This window comes from Danio rerio, chromosome 18 (assembly GCF_049306965.1).
Source record: "Danio rerio strain Tuebingen ecotype United States chromosome 18, GRCz12tu, whole genome shotgun sequence".
NCBI lineage: Eukaryota > Metazoa > Chordata > Actinopteri > Cypriniformes > Danionidae > Danio > Danio rerio.
In genome coordinates, this window is record NC_133193.1 from 8,851,767 (window position 1) to 8,875,000 (window position 23,234).

At 36.3% G+C, this 23,234-nt stretch overlaps 1 protein-coding gene across 26 annotated transcripts in view; it reads right to left on the minus strand.

Moving 5' to 3' along the window:
- The window catches only part of shank3a (SH3 and multiple ankyrin repeat domains 3a), a 569,169-nt gene that overhangs the window by 16,895 nt on the left and 529,040 nt on the right, over window positions 1-23,234 (minus strand). For all 26 annotated transcript variants that reach the window (XR_012394288.1, XR_012394287.1, XR_012394284.1 and 23 more), the window contains 4 exons: window positions 15,465-15,547; window positions 13,176-13,300; window positions 11,235-11,370; window positions 2,157-2,237 (listed from right to left, as the gene is read on the minus strand). Coding sequence is in view for 15 of the 26 variants with exons in the window: in XM_073930231.1 (XP_073786332.1) it covers window positions 2,157-2,237; window positions 11,235-11,370; window positions 13,176-13,300; window positions 15,465-15,547 (425 nt within the window). In the remaining 11 variants the exon portion in view is untranslated. The remainder of the gene's footprint in view (window positions 1-2,156; window positions 2,238-11,234; window positions 11,371-13,175; window positions 13,301-15,464; window positions 15,548-23,234) is intronic.

A 23,234-nucleotide genomic window follows, 5' to 3' on the forward strand; every position in this document is an offset into this window, starting at 1 on the left:
ACAAATCATTATTAATCAGGTAATTGACATTCTAAGTCGATCTCTCTCTTTTGCATGTTGTAGTTCTGTATTTATACCATAGTAATTTTGTAGTGTTTGCTTTGCTTTGGCTTTTTTAGGGGTAATTATTGTGATATCCCGATTGCAACAGGGAAATACTGGGAAATCTCTGTAGACTCTGTAGCCGTTCAGTCTTATAATCTTAAAACGTGAGCAAAATCACCTGTTTTGTCATCGCGTTAGATATTATGCTAGAGAATCATTCAAATACTGGCTCTAAATTGACGGTGAATTAGTAACGGTTTTTGCTGTTCTGATGGTCAGGTGCAGATGTGAATGAACGGTGGAAGAAAGTAGTTCCTCATACGATTTTCGTTTCTAAAAGATTATGCCATCGAACTGCTGTATAAATGCAATATCCCACTCGTAGCAGTGTCATATGGTTGTATATCATCCCTGGTGGGACACCAGGACACCTCGTGCCAACACACGTCTCCCACCAGTGCCGATATACAGCCTTATTGCACTGCTACTCGTGTGATGTTGCTCATATTACATGTATATAAAATATATATTTATTATTATGATCTAAACTAAAGTGTTACTTGCACATGGATACGAATAACAACTTCATATCTTTGTACACTGAAGCCAAAAATGTGTAGTTCATACTGCAGGGTGCATGATAAATACTGCATATAACATTTTATTTAAAACAAATAGCAATAAGACAATTGTAAAGCGATTGTTTTAGAAGGTATGGTCAGAAGTATGAATTTAGAGGTATAGCCTATACCACAGAGAGTTTCATGTGCTAACACACTCTGAAAAATGATGGGTTGTTTTAACTCAGTGCTGGGTCAAGTATAGACAACACATTGTTTGGAAAATGAATATATTTTTCATTATTTTTGTCTCTTTTTCTTTACATTAAACAATTGTATTTGTATTGCTTAAAGGTGAAATATTAACTGAACTTCTGTTAAGTGTAATATGCTTTGCATACTAATGAAGCATTTTTGCAGAAGTAGATGAAGCTGATAGAAATGCAAAGGCCTGATTGTCTAAAATTAATTTGAGTTCTGCAGCTAAACTTCCTGTGAGCAGAAATATGTTAAAACTGAACATAGAATATGTGCAGTTGAGAAGTCATGTGCTTTTAATGTTGTGCAGAGAATTCATAGAAAAAGTGAACGTATGGCCAATGGATGTGCGGCCAATGGAGGACAGGAGAATGATTGACAAGTGACGAATTTCACTAAACTCCACCTGTTAATATCAGCTGCCTATAAAAGTGGAAGTCAGAAAATGAAAACTGTTGCGCACCTCCTGATTGTAATTCTTGCATTGCATTGGGGATATTAGAATTCTGTAATTCTAATTATTAATTTGTATCCAACAAATTACTAATATTTTTGACAATAAATAAAACCCTTTCCTGACATTTTTTATTGAACATACATATAATTGAATAATTATTCCAACAACAACAATTGGATTAGAGAATGTTATATACATTTGAAATCCAAATTATTCGCCCTCGTGAATTTTCTTTTCCTTTTGTAATATTTCCCAAATTATGTACAGCAGAGCAAGGAATTTTTCACAGTATTTCCTATAATATTTTTTCTTCTAGAGAAAGTCAAATTTGTTTTATTTCTGCAAGAATAAAATCAGTTTTTACTTTTTTAAAAACCAGTCAATATAATTAGCCCCCTTGAGCAATATATATATATATATATATATATATATATATATATATATATATATATATATATATATATATATATATATATATATATATATATATATATATATATTATTTTTTTTTATTTTTTTTTTCTAGTAAAATATTATCTACAGTCATCATGGCAAAGATAAAAGAAATCCCTTATAAGAAATGAGTTATCAAAACTATTATGTTCAGAAATGTGTTGAAAAAAATCTTCGCTCTGTTAAACACATATTGGGGTGAAAAAAAACAGGAGGGCTAATAATTGACTTTAACTGTCCTCATTTGACCCAACGTTGAGTTAAAACAGCCCAGATTGTTTAGAGTGCAGCATACTAAACGTCTTTAAATTGTTAGCATGCTTAAAAAAATTGGCAAATAAAAGAAACGGACTAGCATGCGTGTTTGTTTGAAGGTGTCTTACCCAGTTCTTCGAGCTCAGCGGTCATGCTTTTGGACCTCAGGGTGAGGGTGGTGCTGGGTGCTCTTTTAGGAGGCGGGGGCGCTGTGGAGGAAAGGCAAGGAGTAGATGAGAAGATGGGATGGCGTGGCGGTGGGCCTTCACGACTGCTGCCCATCGGCAACTGCCAGCGCTTTTTCACCATCTTCATCCGAAGAGCTCAACGTACCACACTAAGGCAACCACGAATAAACTCTTTCTCTCCTTATTTCCCTGACATGCAACATAAAATCATGCAACTATCAGACATGCGCAACCAGAAACCAATGTTCTTTCGTGCTGGCTCTCGGATGGTAGAAACACTTGTCTCCCAAAAGCCTTCGCTCATCCTCTTACAGCCTAAAAGGAGGCCGAGTTTTCCTTTGTGTCTCTCAAAAATGAAACCTGAAGCTTTATATCCAAGGCATACTATAAACTCCCGATCGGCGATAAAAGAAGCATCAGGAAAACGAACAGAGATTAGACACTTGTGTGGTCTCAGTAACATCGGCGTAAAACTCCTCACTCCTTCAGCTAACAACCCTGCAGACCAGAGTGGAGCTGGAAAGAGAGAGAGAAAGAGAGAGAAGGCAGAGAAATACCAAGGCACTAATGCAATACTTACTTCAAACATGCATTGTAGTAACCATGGAAACTCTGGCAGGAGCAAGGCCTGGGTTTGTGCATTTAAACTGTGAGAATCTGTGTGTGTGTGTGAGTGAGAGAGAGTTTGTATGTGTGTGTGGGAGGATATAGCCACAAAACTAACAACAGACACTCCATTATTACTTCATCAGTTGTGTGTATGAGTGTGTGATAGTTTGCATAGACCAGAGTTACGCAATAACCTTACAATAACTTTGCAGGTGACTGTGATTTTGTCAAGTGAGAAAACAATAGTTCTTATCAGACAAACAGATTTTGGAGTAGGAATTTGCTTTGGCGATAGGGTTTAAATAAGCTATCACTTCTACCTGATTGTGTGGATTTGTTCATTTCTGATGCAAGCTGCAGAGAAAGCTGCGCCAAGGTCATAGGTTTGATGCCTTGGGAATGCATGAACTGGTTAAATGTATAACTTTAATGCAATGCAAAAGGCTTTGGATGAAAGCTCCAGCCAAATGCATTCATTCATTCATTTTCTTGTCAGCTTAGTCCCTTTATTAATCCAGGGTTGCCACAGCAGAATAAACCGCCAACTTATCCAGCAAGTTTTTACGCAGCGGATGCCCTTCCAGCCGCAACCCATCTCTGGGAAACATCCACACACATTCACACACACACTCATACACTACGGACAATTTAGCTTACGCAATTCACCTGTACCGCATGTCTTTGGACTGTGGGGGAAACTGGAGCACCCGGAGGAAAACCGACGCGAAGGCAAGGAGAACATGCAAACTCCACACAGAAACGCCAACTGAGCCGAGGTTCGAACCAGCGACCCAGCGACCTTCTTGCTGTGAGGCGACAGCACTACCTACTGCGCCACTGCCTCGCCAGCCAAATGCATTTAAACATAAATGTGGTGGATGCATTTTATACTAGGGCTGCACGATATTGGAAAAACTAACATTGCCATATCTTACTTTTATAAGTTGAGTTATAAGTATGAGTTTAATTTCACTAGATGAAATGAATAGGTCTTTTTCGGAAAGAATTCATAATTTTAAGTTCATCGGGACGATTTCGTAGGGTATTTGCGTGGAATATAGTAAACCAAATCCCAAACATTGATAAATACAGTAGGGTAACGATACTGTACAAATAAAATACGCAGTGCGTTATGATTTCTGGAAGTCTAGCAATTATCAGATGCACTAAATTGTAAAAGCACACTATCTTCATCACATACTTACACACAAATACAACTATTATTAATAATAATAAAAATTCCTTACATTTATAAAGCACTTTTCTGGACTCTCAAAGCACTTTACACATTTTTGGGGGGAATCTCCTCATCCTTCACCAGTGTGCAGCATCCAATTGAATGACACGACGGCAGCCATATTGCACCAGACTGCACATCAGACCGAGACAGAGTGATGAAGTCAATTATGATATGGGGATGGTTAGGAGGACATGATGGACAGAGGCCAGTGAGCAAATTTGGCTGGGATGCCGTGGTTAAACCCCTACTCTTTTTTGAGGGACATCCTGGGATTTTTAACGACCACAGAGTTAGGACCTCGGTTAAACATCTCATCCAAAAAACAGCAATCACTGACCAGTATAGAGTCCCCTTCAATATACTGGGGTGTTAGGACCCACTCAGACCACAGGTTCAGCGCCCCCTGCTGGTCTCACTAACACCACTTCTGGCAGCAACATGGCTTTCCCATGTGGTCTCCTATCCAGGTACTGACCATTTAATCTCTCTTAAAGAAACGTAATTTCCTATGCCTGAATACTTTAAACTGACTTGAAATCCTTACACAGGCCCTAAAACACACATAATTTTTAACATTTTTGTTTCATACATTGATGGACAAACATTGCACTGACAAATCGCGAATGTTTTGAAATGTGGTTGGTCAATTATAATAGTGGTTTGACATTGCATCCTGCGATTTGACTATTGTGCATTCGCATATTGCAATATCGATGCTGAAACGATATATTGTGCAGCACTATTTCAAACTTTATGTCGGATTAAATTCTAAATTTGCTCTTCTTATTTCTATATGTATATAGTAGTGCTTGTTATAAACGATGTATCTGTGCAATTCTTTATTTTGTAAAAATTTATTCGCCCTCAGAATCTTTAATCAACTATTATAACCTTCTTTCCCCCCTCGAAATGACTTTTCTTCACTTCTGGTCACATGGAATGCTTTTAGGGCGGAGCTATCAGGGTGTGTCTTGTTTCTGCTCTGCCTTCATCCATTCATCAGTCTTCTTTCATATTGTTTTCAAAATCCATCTTCCAACCATCTAATCGGTTTTCAAATGACGAAATTATGCACTGCCCTACTTTTTTCTAATTTCAGGACAGTTTCAAGTGGATGTATGTCAAAAAAGAACAATGTTAATTTCTGTTTCATGGCAACTTCATTCATTCATTCATTCATTTTCTTTTTGGCTTAGTCCCTTTAGTAATCTGGGGTCACCATGGCGGAATGAACCGCCAACTTATCCAGCATATGTTTTACGCAGCAGATGCCCTTCTAGCTGCAACCCATCACTGGGAAACATCTATACACTCTCATTCACACACACACACACACACACACACACACACACACACACACACACACACACACACACACACACACACACACACACACACACACACACACACACGCACGCACACACACACACACACACACACACACACAGAAACACACACACACACACACACACACACACACACTACGGGCAATTAAGCTTACCCAATTCACCTGTAGCGCATGTCATTTGGACAGTGGGGGAAACCAGAGCAGCCGGAGGAAACCCACACCAACATGGGGAGAACATGCAAACTCTACACAGATATGCCAACTGACGCAGCTCAATCCACATGTAAAACCCTCTTCTCTCTGTATGCACCAGACTTAAACTCCACTTTCTCAAACATGGACAACTCCTGTGGTGTGGTCTGTTTAGTAGCTTACCTTGTATGGTGCTGCAAAACGCTCAGGTCCCATAATAGAGTGACGTAAAATCAAGATAAATCTACATGGAAATGCACTAAATGCTTTTATCTTACGTTTGTTTTGGAAAATACTATTGGTTGGGTTTAAGGAGGGGTTTAAATCAGTGGTTCACTGATGATCTGTATGACAAGACCAGCCTTCTCATGGATATATACAAGAAGGTCATGCATCTACAAACCCTGTCATACAAAAATGTATACGGTGCCTTCTAGTGGATTTGTCATCTGGAATTTGCAAAGAAATGTACCAGAAGCAATGTATTTTATGTTTTGCAAAAATGTATAGACCAATTACCATGTTTATAAACATTCAGGATGTGTGCACAAGGAAGTGGCAGAAAAAAAATCGGGAGCGCTAGCATTTACAGCGAGGGAATGACATCCGATGCGGTACAGAGTTTGTTGTTGTCTAAGAAATAAGTTCTATTGATTATATATTGTATATATGTTATTTACATAATGCTTTCAGCGTATTATAACAGCTCGTCACCCAGTGATAAGCACAGCGATTCGGCAAAATTAACGTTGAAGTGAGCGGCTTTCATCTGACAGCTCCATTTGTGATAGCACCCTCCCATGAATACTGGATAAGACAAAATGACCAAGCATCCAGCCTGAAATATACAATCTCATTGAAGCTCCAAGTGATTTTACAAGAGGGAAGTTAAAGCCCTACAAGTCTTTGGATGCCAAAAATATTGTTCTGTGTGGTCATGTGCAAGAAATAATGCTTCATGATTACCAGATTCAAAACTATGTATTGTTAAAAACCGAGATTCTGTCCAGCCAAAGACAAGAAAAGAAGACGTAAAGGTAAAATTGGTTTTATATTCGCACATTCAGACTTTCTCCTTAATAATATAATTTCATTAAAGTATTATTTGCAAACTCTAAATAGCGAAATCATATTAGCAGGCAATGACTATCAAAGTACAACATTGCTTACAGTCAAATAAATAGTGTTAATGTGTGTTACAAGTCACACTTGTAGGTTATTTCAGACCAAATAATCAAAGTGCCGTGGTAAACAATATAGGGAGTGTGTCACAAGTTGTCACTGAATGAATGTGTGAATATAAAACCAAGTTTACCTTAATAACTTACACTTTCACGTTTCATTTTGAGCATTCAGTTTCCGCAGTTTAATATGTAACTGTTTTTGCTGAAATCATTTCTGCAATCAAAAATGAGTGACATGTATCATTTAGCATAGCGTGAACCTACCTGATATAACATGAGAACTGGAGAGTCCTGCATTTCTAATAAGGTCGTCACTTCATTCAGCTCCCTTCGATTTTGGCATCCTACCGCACAACACCACCTTTAATATTGCAGCCTGTCTTTTTTTGCAACCGGGGGCCCGTGGGACATCATGTGTGACGTAGGTTGGTAATTGGTCTATACTGAGGCATGCATTTTCACAACCCAGGCTCATTGCGGATAGGTATTCAGGTCTACATTTCTAACCGGAGGTATGTGTTCTTGCAGTTTTTGTTTTTGCAGATCCGGCAGAGGCCGCTATGTAAGCTTTTTGTTGATCTCAAATTTCTCTCACGCGTCCTCTTCTTGTGTAAATCCACCATAGGGCACAATATACACTTCAGCCGACCAGCTTAGCTTGCTGTTGACTGACACACTGACCAACCCACCCATGCCTCAACCCTACCGATAGTGTTTTAAAAAGCAGTCTATAAAAAGAAAAGCCATTGGAGCAGTGTGATTTGACCACGTTTTCAGACTGTTGTTTATTTATTTATTTATTGGTTTTGTTTTATCTGGTTTCTAGAACCGTTCTTTGCCTGACTCAAACGCCTTCGTTGCAGTCAACTTAGATCTTCGTCCTAAGTCCCCCGACTTACGCGGAGAACCACTAGTCAAACTGGTAAGGCCGGAAAAGCTGTCCACATGGAGGTAAGCGATCAGATGGAAGCATGAAAAGGAACAAACATTGTATCCGGCGTCATACCATCCTGTAGCATTCGTTTTAAAGACGCAACAGACAGACGTACCTCTGGCTTCATAGTTTGCGCTCTCCAGAAATGTAGACAGGGGTACGTATCCACAATAAGCCTGGGTTGCATTTTCATGTTCATTAGAACTTTTAATGGAGAAGTTGTGCCCCAATTAACCCCCTTTAAAGGGTCACGAAACACCAAAACACATTTTTTGAGCTGTTGACAGTCGTATATGTGTCCCACACTGCTAAAAACACTATTAGGACACCTATATTTCACTAAAAAGTGTAAATTGGTTGTTTTTGCGTTATTTCAAGCAAATTCGTACTTCCTGTTTGAAACGAATTTTTGAAGCTGCGTCACGGTCATGACATAATAGCGTGTATTCCAGCGTGCAGACTGGACGTCTGTGCCAGAGTGTGCCTTATTACGTCTTACAGTGTGATGCATTAATGCATGAGTAAGGCTTGGTTCAAACCAATCAGCGCGCTCTATTGTGCAACTTCATTAATATTCATTAGTGTCACCGTATTTACACGACAGAGACGCCACGTTGTGTTGGCAAAACAAGCGTGAAGTGTTGCTTTTACAGTTTGCTGCCATTAAGTTTCGTTTTCATTTTCTCTCTGTGAGAGCTCATCTGGATCACGTGTGGATTACAGTGTACGCGACGCTCGACAACAATAATTTACGTGTCTAAGGGGGATTATTGTTTACCTGAGAGCTGTTCTCATCTGCAAACGCTGAAATCCGGAATCCGGATGTAGTCTTCTCTTCATAAAGACGCGGCTCTAGTTGCTGGTGATTGTCCTGTCTCTACAGATTTGGTAAGTGAGCGACCAGTGCTCTTTGTATATTCAGTTTGTTCGTATCAATTAAGTTAACTATTGCACTGAGTGCAAACATGTTAGCACCGCATTTTGTGACCGGAATAACACACGCGGCTTTCTGACGCTACCTGCCGTGTGCATCTAAGTTTCCGGGAAATGCTGAGTTTTTTTTCTGTCATTCGCCGTGCGGTATCAAACATTGCATGAAAAATACACGCTTAGAGCAGATCTTCGAATCAAATATCTCATTTGTCGCGAGGGGCATGAATGAATTCCCTGAATGAAAGAGCCAAACTGCAGTTAAAGTCCAACATTTAATAATTTGGCAAATAATTTGACTACAGATGTCCATGTAGGTTAAACACCATCGCTTTCTCCTGTCTGTGTGGGTGTGTATTTTGACTCTGAAACTCGCGCGTGCCCAAATAGACACTCCCACACCCTCCCACTTTAGTTTCTCCGACACTCCCCCCTAAACAGAGCTGGACGCGCCCACTTTTCTGACTTTTTCGAAAGTAGAGGTGTGAAAACACCCTGCTGAAACGAGGGGGTTTCATGGCCCTTTAAAAGCACTATCTGGACGAAACTAAGCAATAATCTTTATCGAATCCTTCCCTGTTAAGGCAGACTGGACGAAAGTGTCTGCTAACAACTTACTATGTTTTCCATCATCCACTAAAGGCAAACACAGGTCAATGAAGGGTTCGGATTGTGTGGGAGTTGCAGATAAAAGTGAGGATTAGTTTACATGGATACTGAATAGATTTCCTTTTTGGGTTTCGAGGTTTTGCTTTAGTTCTAATAAATCCACTGGCAAACTCAGTCATCTGCTAAACGATGGAGTGGGTTGTAAGAATGTGTGTATGAAGAAAGGCGGCACAGAAAACACTTCGACACTTCAATCTGCTCAGTCATCGCAATTTCTGGTGACAAACGACCCTGTCATTTAGTTAATGCTCCTGAAGTTTTCTCCTCAGACTACCACAGTCATTACAATCATGGTCGGCTGTGATTATTTATACTCGCGCTGCTTAATTCATTCTTCCAGCTTTTCTTTCCCTTATGTTTGAGACTGGATTCGTCCTGCTGAGAGAAGATCTCTCTCTGTCTGATCATCACATACAGCGCAGAGCATCAAAGGCTGGTTCCCTAGCAACCCATGCCTTTAAGAGCTCTTCTGTCTGCCTGCAGAAGCCACGCCCACAATAAACAAACAAAACCAGCAGTCAGCACATTCCTCGAGTCATGACTTCACTACAACACCACAATTACAATAATACAGACTTGACAGTGTGATATTCTCGAGAGAGACAATGTTAAACACACTTGAAGTACCTGAAAAATTAAAAAATGTAAGCAAGAAAATGTTTAAACAAACAAACAAACAAACAATTTAATTGGTTTAAATAGTAATTATATTAATATTTGCATTTCTGTCTGAAAATGAAGCAATTTAAATTAAAAAGGAAACCAATAATAAACATATTATTGTTATGATTATCAGCGATCTAGCGGCTGCAGAACACAAACGTCCCACAAATCCGCCATTACATGGACTACATAATTCATCATGCACTTTGTACACACCGGTTCCTGTTTCATTTTGATTACACGCACAAACACACACAGCAGGAGGATCGTTATGAACTGATTACAAGGACTTTAAATACAGCGCACACACACACACACATCTGAGTCTTGTTAAACTGTCTGTGAACATTACGACGCATTTTTGCCTTGCCTTGTCTTTCCATTGCTGACCTTTGCCGTGTTTTATGTTTATTCTGCCTGTCGCCTGTAATGACCATGTGCCTGTCTATGACTAGCCTTTTGGATGATCTGCATTGGCTCCTGTGTTGACGGTTGCCTGCCTGACCATTCTTGTTAACAAATCCGCGTTTGGAACCGCACTTCGTTGTCAGCATCTCCATCACATTACAATTATTATCATCAATGATAATAAGGATAAAATGTTTTGCTCGAATATGAAACAATTTTAATAATAATTTTTTATGATGTTATGTTAATTATATTATTATTAATTATTTTATATTATTATTATTAATTATATTGTTAATTATTTTATTATGTTAATATTAAATTGATTAATCAAATAAAAATGTAAATAAATAAAACGATTAATAATTAAAACTGAAAACTTTACATTTTTTAAATTTAAAACAAAAAACGTGTGTTCATTTTTCTATTTTAAAATGTTAACAAAAATGAAGAAAAAAAATAATAAGAATAAAATTATTATTTTTATTGGATTTTCTTGATTTCTTTGAGTTCGACAATCAGTCAATCAATCATCTGACAATTCCAGCAATTTTCTTGCTAGAATACAAGAAAATTTAATAAAATTTAATTCAACAAAAAAAAAATAAATAAATAAATAAAATAAATAAATAAAATAAAACAAAATGAATAAAATAATTAAAATAAATAAAATAATTAAAATAAAATAAACAAAACAACAAATTAATTAATAATTAATTAATTAATACATTAAAATAAATAAATTAAAAACAAAACTAAACAAAACTAAATAAACTAAACTAAAATAAAAAAAGTTTTAAAATCCCTGATCTGTTTTGTTTTAGGCAGACAAGCACCTTACCTTTTTTCCTGACTGTCTCCTCAGACTCTGGCTTGCGTGTGACTGATGCCACCTTCATCAGGAGGCTGTTCCCGCCCTGCCGGATGAGTGACACCACCTGCTTGTGTCCCACTTTTACCACATTTACACCATTCACCTGAGAGACCAATCACAAACAAATCAGAACTGTTTCTGCTCCTCATGCACACTTACCACATCTCAGAATAGACTCAAGGTTATGACACAGCTGCAAACACCACAATACATTTATGCACTGAAGATCTAAGCACAATGAATCCACTTGTAAAGTCTGATATACTGCGTCACAGTTTCCAGGTCCAAGCACTCTACAAGATGCTAATACAGAACAACAAATGGTACAAATATATGTTCACAGTGTGCTATTGTTTTAATGTTTATATCCACACTGTAAAAAATAACCATAAATTAGCGGTTTTCATGTTTTTTTTTTATTTATGCTTTTGAATTGCATTTTGGGACCTTGATTTTTCTTCCAACAATTTCTAACCTTGAAATGTTAGAAAAAGTGTCTTTAATAAACATTTTTAATAGTTTGAAGTGATATATTGTGATAGATTGTTTTGGGTTGGTGTCATATATTACGGCATAAACTTGCAGTACATTTTTATTTTGCTATTTTACAGATTTATTTCTCTACATATTATTTATTATACATTACCTTATTTCTATTGGACCCCAGTAAGACTGCATAGGATAGGATTAATAAAAAATAACCACTGTTGTAAATGTGGTCAGTCTGAGGGTACCTTTTTAAATTTAATGAGGAACTGTCATTCCGGGGTGCGTTTCCCAAACAACAACATAACTCGTGGCTGAACTATCATGGTATGATGCATCATTTGGGAAAAGAATGATGTAGTGACGAGTGTTTCCCAAAATGCATAGTTTCTCTGTCTCAGATCCATCGCTTGAACCACGTTAGTTATAATGTAAAACGCCCATAATGATGCTCTAAACTGGGTAGAGTAACTACTTCTTAAGAGAAGAACCTATAACTTCTTTGTGCATATTATATTGTTTTACACACACACACATTTAAAATAAAATCCATATAGATGTGGTAAAAACATGCACTCGCTTTCCATATTAATTGAAATATATGTAAATGGCACATAGAGGGCCAATGTTTGCTTTTCTATTATTATTGAGAAGTTGAACATTACATATTCTATTCTAAAACATATCACTTACAAAAGCTAACACGTATATTCTAATATCATATAAATCATATAAATAAACAATGAGGCTATTTATTATAAATGTAAATGTAATATTTATTTATTTATTTATTTTTAAAGTCTACTTTTACAATTTAACACTTGTAAACCACTGCAGAAAGTTCTAACTAGCAGGCCCATGTCATATACAGTACAGATACTTAATAAATAACCTACTATAAATTAAAAGAATTAACGTATGCTTTTGTTTCACAAGCTTTGGAGACGTAAGATAAATTCCGCTTTTAAATAATAGGTCACCTATAGCTATCGCCATGAAGCTGTGTTCAAAATGACATCACAGTTTTCAAAGTGCACTGCGAATGGAGCATGATTGTAAACATGAAGATCGCTAAAACTGAACTGCAAAAAATAGTTTGAAAGCAAGTTACACCTAAGATAGCTGACCTTAATGCTTTTTTATTTTTTATTAAATCCAACTTTTAATGTTTGTGAGTGAGTGCAGACCATCGGGAGAGAGGGGGCAAGGGGGCTTCATCACTGTTCAAGGCAAATGTACATAATGTGAGTAAGCAAATTTTACCCAATTATGACGACATTCGCTACGGATAAACCTAAAAATTTGAAGGCCCATTCACATGAGTAAAGGCTTGGACCCATAAACAGTACTTTACATGACAGAACTTCACAAGCGTATGGCAGACATAGTACATGTATAACAGTGGTCAAATCAATGTTATACCTCAATGAGGAAGTCTCCAGTTCTAAGCCCCGCCCTCCAGGCCACGCCCTCGACATCCACAGACTCAAGGTACTGCAGTGCAGGAAAGGCAGGTGTGGGTGTAAACTCTTCAATGGGTGTCTCCGCTACACACACACACACACATACAATAATCCATGCGTAAGATAATGTAGTGCTTCGACTCTACAACTAATCAATAAATGGCTTATTATCTAATTTATTAGTCAGTGTATGCATGTTAAAAACTGTATAAAATGGCAAACTTTACCTACCATTTCTGTAAATAAGCGGTAAGTGTTTTGCTCTTTATTATCTAAGCGAAAGTCATAGTATAGGAATTATGAAAGCATTAAAGAAACAAGCCAAAACTCATACTCATAAGAGATATGAATGCACCATGTGGGCAACAGATGGCATTAGGAACTCATAACTTCTACACAGAATGGTGCCACCCCAGAGACTGGGCATGCACAAACACACATGCACAGACGCAGACATGCGTATACACACACACACAGACACACTTACAGTATAAACTGACAAACAAACTAAACCATACGTTGTCAAACACAAATGTCTAACAATGGTGGCGATTCTTCACTGTATGTTACACCAAACATCAAGTTCATGTTGTGACATTTCTGTTAATTTAAGCTGTCACCAGAAATGCATCTGTTGCTCTGACATGCATTGTGGTCTGTAATTATAATTTGAATTGAATGACGCAAATGTGGTAAAATAATAGTATATAGATGTTAACAAATACAATTAACTCACAATCCCTGGCTTTTACAATATATATATAATAATAGATAAATATTTTTAATCAATAATAACAATAGTAATAATGATGAAGGCAAAATTGATATTTTACAACTATAAAATTAGGATTTTGACTGGTTAAATGTTATTAATCATTACTACTACAGACAGTTTAACATTATTAATATGCTTATATTAGCAAAATTGAGTTTTAATTTCAGTATTATTATATAATTTCAATATTATTATCATCATCAACATTATTTATTACTATTATGGTCACACTTTATATCGTTTCATTCATGTATTTAATTACATGAACTAATAATGAACATTTCTTGTAGTGTATTTATTAATCATTGTTCAACATTTATTAACAAATTATTAAAATCCAAAATCTATACTTGTTAACATTTTTTAATGCACTTTGCGTTAACATGAACTAACAATGAACAACTTCATTTTCATTAACTATCGTTACCAAAGATGAAGATGAACACTGTAAGAAATGTATTTTTCATGTTATTTAATACAGTAACATAAATTAACAAATACATCCTTATTGTAAAGTGTTACCATTATCATCAATATTATTTTTATTATTATTTTTATTATTTAAGCAAAATATATGATTAAGTAATTAAAAAAAAAAAAAAAAAAAAAAAAAAAACTGGTCTTCAATTAAAATACAATCACCTCCTTTCCTTTTAAGTTGATCTGGCTGAGGCCATGCACATTATATAACCAACCTATTTAAATGCATTTGCAATAAATCTGCATTTCAAATTAAATGGCATTAGCCAGTTTGTGAAAATCCTCTTTTTTTTTCACAACCCAATAGTATGAAGAAAAATCTTAGGTTAAGTTGTAAGATGTCTTCATGTTTTTTATTATTTTTATTTTATTTTATTTTATTATTTTATTTTATTTATTTTTATATTTATTAAATGTATTGCATTTAATTTTTTATTTAATTTCATTATTTTAATTATTTTATTTTATATTTTATTTTATATTTTATTTTGTATTATTTTATTTTTAAATGAAATTATTTTAATGTAATTTAATATGATTTTGTTTTTTATTTTATATTTTATTTTACTTTTTACTTTATTTCATTTTATTTTTTAGTATTTAGTTATTTTTATATTTTTATAATTTTATTTTTATAATTTTATTTGATATTTTATTTATTTTAATTTTTTTATATTTAATTTAATTATATATATATATATATATATATATATATATATATATATATATATATATATATATATTTTTTTTTTTTTTTTTTCTATTTAATTTATTTTATTTGGTTTTATATTTTATTTTATTTTATTTTTTATTTTATTTTATTATTTAATTTTGAGTGTTTAAAGATCTACCTGTCCAAGGACTGCAGGTAGAAAAAAGCAGTTCTTGCTAAAGCCTAGCGCGAAACACATTTCCTTTTTAAGGCCAATGTATTGTTGTGCATGTCCCTTTCAAATAAATAAACACATTTTTTAAAAATTAAGTTCATCTTACCTTTTGCTCCTCGCAAGACAAAGCCGAATCCCTCATTCTCCTTCTTCTGGAGCATAGCGTTCTTCTCCTCGATGATGTAATCACTGTGCATAAGAGAGAGCAGGACAGTAAGGTCAGACTCCAGCACCATGCCTCAATCACTGGGCACTTCACCTGGACGAACCCTCAAAACATCACTCTTTCCAATCCCCATCCTATCTGACAATCAGGTTAAAAAAAACTACATGAAAAAAAAAAAGCTCATTGGAAGCTCCCGTCCTTCTGTTTGACTCCCCTGCAGCCTCTTTAACTGCATTAGGAGATTGGCCCAAATGCTAATATCCAGCCTATTGTGCTTTTCAATGAAAGCACAGAAATTTGAAGGCCTTCAACTCTCTTCCCACTCCAAATGCAGGAGGAGAAAAAGGTAGAAATGTACAAAAGACAGTGATAACCCAGCATCCGGTGTTTATAGTTCAACCCATCAGTGATAAATAGATAAGGACAAAAGAGAAAGCGAGTCAGATGCACACACAAAGGATCTTTTTCTGTGGTGGTGGTCTCCATTCTGAGCACACACACACACACAAGCGCATGGAAACACACACACACACACACACACACACACACACACACACACACGGTCCATCTGTCTGGATGCATGGAGATAGCTATCATCAGCGCTAGCAGCAGGGACAAATCTGTTCTTTCTTACTCATGTGAGGCACAGTTACCCGCCTGTAGACACCATCAGCCCCCTGCCAACACACATATACACACATACAAATATCACATCGCTAACCTCACTGCTCTGATTAACTGCGCTGATCTACATTCACACGGCAATCACATGGCGAATGCTAACATCTGAAGCTGGTTATGGGGTTTTTGTGGCAGAAATCATGGATGGTTGAAACAATAGAGCTGGGTGAAATTCAATTCAATTGTGACCAGTTAGGTTGGTTTGGGACGTAAATCATTCACAATACAAATTTTGAACAACAGAGGGCGCTGTATTTTGTGATATCACAATGGCAGTAAACAGGTTGTAGCATTAAAGGTACTTAAAGGAAATAGGCAAATTTTATGTCATCTAGAGGTTATCAGTTGATAGTTAAGCTTTAAAGGGGACCTGTTACGGAAAAATCACTTTTATAAGGGGTTTAAACACAGTTACAGTATGTGGCAACAGTATATGAATGTAACTAGCTTCTAATGTTGAATATTGATACAATTTTTTTGAACCATAGTGACAATCTCTCCCTTATAAGCATAGGACATTAGTCTTGTTTTTGAATGTGCCACTATGCTGACACAGGCATTTGTATCTCCGCCCTGTTTTAAAAAGAGCACAATCTCATTCGAATTCAAAGCGACGTCAAAATGGCACAACTAGGCAGTTGTAAAGAGTTATAAAACATTATATGTGGGGTATTTTTGTGCTGAAACTTCACATACACATTCTAAGGACATCAGAGACTTATTTAAATCAACAAAACAAAAGAAAACAAAACAAAAAGCAAAACAAAACAAAACAAAACAAAACAAAAAACAAAAAATTAAGCAAAACAAAACAAAACAAAAAGCAAAGCAAAGGAAAACAAAAAACAAAACTAAGCAAAACATAACAAAACAAAATAAAACAAAAAACAAAACAAAAAACAATGTTATTAAGCAAAACAAAACCAAATAAAAAACAAAGCAAAGCAAAGCAAAAAACAAAAAACAAAAAAACAAAAACAAAGCAAAGACAAAATAAAAAAGCAAAACGAAAACGAAACAAAACGAAATGAATCAAAACAAACAAAACAAAAACAAATTAAGTAAAACAAAACAAAACAAAATAAAAAGCAAAACAAAACACAATATTAAGCAAAACGAAACAAAACAAAACAAAATAAAAACAAAGCAAAATAAAACAAAGCAAAACAAAACAAAACAAAACAAAACACAGGAAGATATGGAACAAGTAAGGGGTGAAAAAATGATGACAGAGCTTTCGTTATTGGGTGAACTGTCCCTTTAAAACTTACCACCTTATGGAAGACGCAGAGTTCATGATCGCTAAACAACCTGAAGTAACACTGAAGCACTGCCCTGATTCACAATGCGTGTCCTTGGCAGAGGAAGCGAGAGGCTTTAAGAATACGTTAATCCAAAGTTAAGCGTAGTGTGAAAAGCAATTTACAGTGATTTCATGATATAGATTGGTTTGCGTGTTCCCTGGAAATCAAACCCTTGACCTTGGGTTTGCTAGCACCATGCTCTACCGGGCCAAGCTACAAGAAAAAGATATTCGCTTTATTACAGCAAAATCTATATCTCTAAACATAGCACCTCCTTTCCAACAGCTCCCATATCATCCAGAAATCTATTTTATAAACAGAGCATAACAAAGCGCTTGTGAACAGCTGTTTGTATGCTGATTGCAGAATAATTACCACAAACGGATAAAAGCTGTCTATGTGCTCACAGGAGACCAGAGCAACGACTGGTGCCTTTATCATCAACTGTTAGAAGAAAGCTCATCTCTCTCTCTCTCTCTCTCTCGTACCCCGAGGGTCTTCATCACCAATGCATTAGGAGTGACAAGAATCTAATTAAGCAGTGGAGAATCAATTAGATCAATTACAGATGATTCGGTGTCGTTAGCGCCTCGGGTTAACGAAATGCTCTGTCCTACAGAACAGCAGTCACGCCTGTGATAACATCAGTGTACGGTCGGGCATCTGGAACTGGCTCTTGCTGTGAGTTTGCTTATGAACAAAAGACATGCCAAATTAAACTGGGACAGTGGAATATTTGGGTTTCAGAATGCTTACTATGATATATATATTAGTGGTGGGCCGTTATTGGCGTTAACATGCTGCGTTAACGCAAGACTCTTATCACGTGATAAAAAACATATCGCTGTTAATCTATTTTTAGAGTTGGGTTGGGAGCTTGGTCTATTCTAGGTAAGCTATGATGAATTGACGGTAATAGTTTAATTGCGGTGTTTACTTCAATAATGCCACTAATAGATACATACTCCACATGTCTTAATTCCATTTCTGTTTAGTTCAGTTATGACTTTGAATCTCTTTTTGAGCTTAGGTAGGCCTACAGTTCAAAATTCATGTTTAACTGAATAAACAGTTAGTAAACACAAGTACATCTTATTGAACATCATTTATTTTCATCACCAATTATCATAGTACAACAGTTTCATAAGCAGTTTGTGATGCATTTTGGAAACAGGAGCTTAACCCCTGGTCTAATGAGACACCTGGCTTGAGATTCTCAAAGATTTACTTTTAGTCATTATTTGGGTAGCACACACACACACACACACACACACGAACACGCACACGCACACGCACACAAACGCACACAAACACACACACACACACACACACACACACACACACACACACACACACACACACACACACACACACACACACACACACACACACACACACACACACACACACACACACACACACACAAAACAGGCTGTTTACATGAGAGATGGCAGAGACAGCTGTGCTTTGTGGTCAGCTCACAATGAATTATTCATTGACTGTGTGTTTCACTTTAAAACAAACTCAATCTTTTTCTGTGTTTTTAAAACTGAATATATTATTAATTGACCATATTACAATGTACAAATGTTGCTTCCATGGCACCATGTCTATTGCTGTACATATAACTTTATGTAGATTGTCTGGGTTCTTTCATGATTTGTGGAAAATGTAAAAAAAAAAATATATATAAATAAATAAATAACACATTTCAAATATTTGTTATACGCTTAGAAAGGCCCTCGCAGTTGAGTTCAGCTAATCTAGCGCCTAATGATAATTTGATGAGATAATGAAGTGTGAAACTGAATATAATGGTCATTAGACCTCAGAAAGAAGGTTTCCTGTAGCGCTGGCTTCTTGACAATGTAATGCACACAACTCCCAAAAATGATCTCCAGTGCCGAGGGGAGCACACATGAGCGCTAGCGTACTTTGTCCCATGTCATGAAGCTATATGTCTGTACGCTGAATGACATTTTTAGGCAAGGTTTGAAAATTAATGAGGTCTGGAGGTTGTTCAATAATGCTATGTTAGTAGCTACAGATAAAGGCTCAATCCCAATTCTAGTTTTGAACCCCTATACCTTCCCCTTCCCCTTGGCCCTTGCCAAGTGCAAAGGGGAAGGGCTTCAAAATGTACCCCTAAGAAATGGAACAGCAATACAGCACCTGCACACGTCATCATGTCATTGCAATCTCTTGCTTCATATGAGATTGACGATCGTGACTGCTGTAGTTATTCCAGTTGCGTTATTTTTTTGGTGGTTTTCTTCAGGAAATCACTGAAGGCAACAATATTATGTTATCATAACAATATAATGTGGCAATAAGATCATAACTATACTTTGCATTTACACCATGGCCATATTCATCTATGTAAACACACAAAACAACATTAACATTATAGCAGACACTGTAAATAGGGATTTTCCAGCCACTAAACTTTTCTGACAGGGTATTTGAGTGTCATCGAGCGACAGAATGTTGTGGAACTGCTGTACAGGAGTTATGATTATGGATTATAGTTAGTGAAACTTAGCAGGTTTTATTTTAGTGTTTTTATTTAAAGCATGACGGTAACACAAATGCGGTTATGCATATATTTTAACATATGCTTGTTTGTTGTAGAAATTCATAATAATGACAGAAAAAAACTAATTTGTGGATCTCATTACTTTCGTGTGCAGCTATACTGCCGCTGTAGATGATGTATTCTGGCAAATTTTCTTACCCCTTGGTTTCCAGTGTGGTCCTGAAAAATCTCAGTTTCAAGGGCTATCTAGCCTTTCCTCTTAGCCCTACGCTGACAAGCTAAATAGAATTGGGACACCCCTACTCCTCGACGTGAACGTGCAAAATGAGGGGTATTGGTAAAGATAAGAGAAAGGAGCAGAATTGGGATTGGGCCATAAAATATATGCAATGTTTTGTTTTCATGCAGGTGTATAAATGATGAGATGAATGACAATTTATTTTTAGAATTATATAAATGTTTAACAATTCATTTATTAGAGAACTGTTATTAGCATATGCTTTCCGAATTCCCTTCCAGCTGCAACCCAGTACTGGGAAACACTCATACACACTCATTTACACACATACACTGCAGCCAATTTAGTTGATTCAATTCACCAACAGCACATGTCTAGTTTTCATCGGTTGAGCAGCAGAGGATGAATGAAATTTTGGAAGCAAATCGAGATACATCGGTTTTTGCGAGATGCATCGATTTTTCCGAGATACAGCTTATATTTTTAATATAGAATGTATTTTTTATTTATTAACAAGTGTTGTCAACCTGTTTTTGGCGCATAATTTAATCGACCTACATAAAGTAAGCCTTAGCAACGGATTTGCGGATGTGCACACACTACAACTCAGTGTATCAGGTGTGCGGATGAAGCTAGTGGTGCGCCCTCAGAAAGCGCGACAAGCAAAACAAACATTTTATTCCCCACTGAGTTTTAAATCTAAAGTATGGCAACATTATGGATTTAAGGATGGACGACATGACAGGACAGATGCAATTTGCAAAATGTGCCGCGCATCTGTAAAATACGCGGGCAGTACGACTAATCTGAAATCTCACTTGAAGCAGCGCCACGGTGTTGTTGTGAAAGCATCTTCCAGTGTTTCTGCATCCCCGGCTTTCGCACTGCTTCAACCAGCTCCAAAAGTGGTGAGAAAAGCATTGCAAGTTTTTTTTCGTGCGCAACAGTTCTGCTCGCTCTACGCCAATAACGAATGCTATTGCATTGTTCATCTGCAAAGATATTCAGCCTAGTGTCACGGAGAACGAAGGTTTTAAACACCTCCTCCTGTTAATTTTTATTTAATTATAATAATAATAATATTAATAATAATAATGATAAAAATAATGGGTGTCACGGTGGCACAGTGGGTAGTTTGACCACCTCACAGCAAGAAGATTGCTGGTTTGTTATATTTTTATTAGCCTGTTGTTTACAGTGACAGTGATGTTTCAAAGCAGCATAACACTGCTAGTTCACAACCTTAAGTTTTGAATAATCAGTGGCAAAATATATCTTTGTAAAACTTGTTTTCATAGTTGAAAAGTTAAATCACAATTCTTGTTGTGCAATGCTAAATTTATTTATGTTGAAAGAGTGCAAATATATACATATTTTTTTAATTGATATTGCACTTATACATTCTGTTTATCTTGAAAATACTTAAATAATATGTGCTATATGTTCTAAAATGGCCCTCTACTGTAAACTGACACTCTGGCTCTGAGAGAAAAGCCAGTTTGTAAAAAAAGTCTTGGTTTTGCTTGGTTTATAAATAATCAAACTCATTCAATGGCACAGCATCCTCTTTCACATCATCTCATAAACTTGATCTAATTAGTGCTGAAATATCGCATCGTATCGTGATATGGGTGTGAATCGTATCGTGTTGCATCGCAATATGTCACAAATGTATCGCTAATATATCGGATCGTATTCTTTGTATCGAGATGCGTATCGGATCGGCATTATAGCTTAGATGCCCAACCCTAATATATATATAGTTAAAGTCAGAATTATTAGCCCCCTTTTGATTTTTTTCTTCTTGTTTAAATATTTCCCAAATGATTTTTAACAGAGCAAGGGAATTTTCACAGTATGTCTGATAATATTTTTTCTTCTGGAAAAAGTCTTATTTGTTTTACTTCGGCTAGAATAAAAACAGTTATTAATTTTTTAAAAACATTTTTGGGACTAAATTATTAGCCCCTTTAAGCAAATTTTTTTTTTCTCGATAGTCTACAGAGCAAACCATCGTTTTACAATAACTTGCCTAATTACCCTAACCTGCGTAGTAACCTAATTAACCAATAAATAACCAATAAATCAGTTATTAGAAATAGGTTTTTAAAACTATTATGCTTAGAAATGTGCTGAAACAATCTTCCCTCCATTAAACAGAAATTGGAGAGAAAAAATAAACTGGGGTGCAAATAATTTAGAGGGGCTAATAATTCTGATTTCAACTGTATATATATATATCGGCTATCGGCCTCCAAGTCTGAAGAGTTATTAGTTATCGATATCAGCCAAAAAATCCATATCGGTGCATCACTATTCTCATCCCTTTTTTACTGATACAAAAAATTATCCGATCCGTGGCTCAAAAACCGTAGTGTGATCGGAACCATGAAGGCCCGTGCACACCGAGACGTTTTTTGCTCACGTTTTTAGTCGAAGTTTAACGCTTTGTGACTAAATAAAAGGCGTCAATGTGATCGCTTACACCAATGTGCAAAACGCTAGACAAAAAAAACGCCTTTTTTTTTGCTTTGACGCGCCAAGTCAAAACTTTTGTTCACGTGCACAGAGCTGCTAAAGTTACAGTAAACAGCACTTGGAGGCACTCCATCGCAAAACTGTCAATGCAAGCGCACATTGAAGAAGATGGCCAGAGGTGATATGAACGTGGATCTGCTTATTGCTCTGGTGAACAATAATCATTTCTTCATGCTGCTTAGAGCTGCTACTTGAACCATCCATAACAACAAGTGTGTCAACTTTCTCTTCGTTTTTCTTTTTGTTACAAGCAGGTGTCAGAAGCTTAAAGTTGTGTAGCGCCATCTAACATGAAGGAGTGATTTTGCATACTCTTCTGCTCAACTCCAGTGAAAGTCACTTGGGTTGGAATCCGGAAAAACGTCATAAAAAACGCTGACAAACGAAGTGTCCCGGTGTGTATGAGCCTTGAG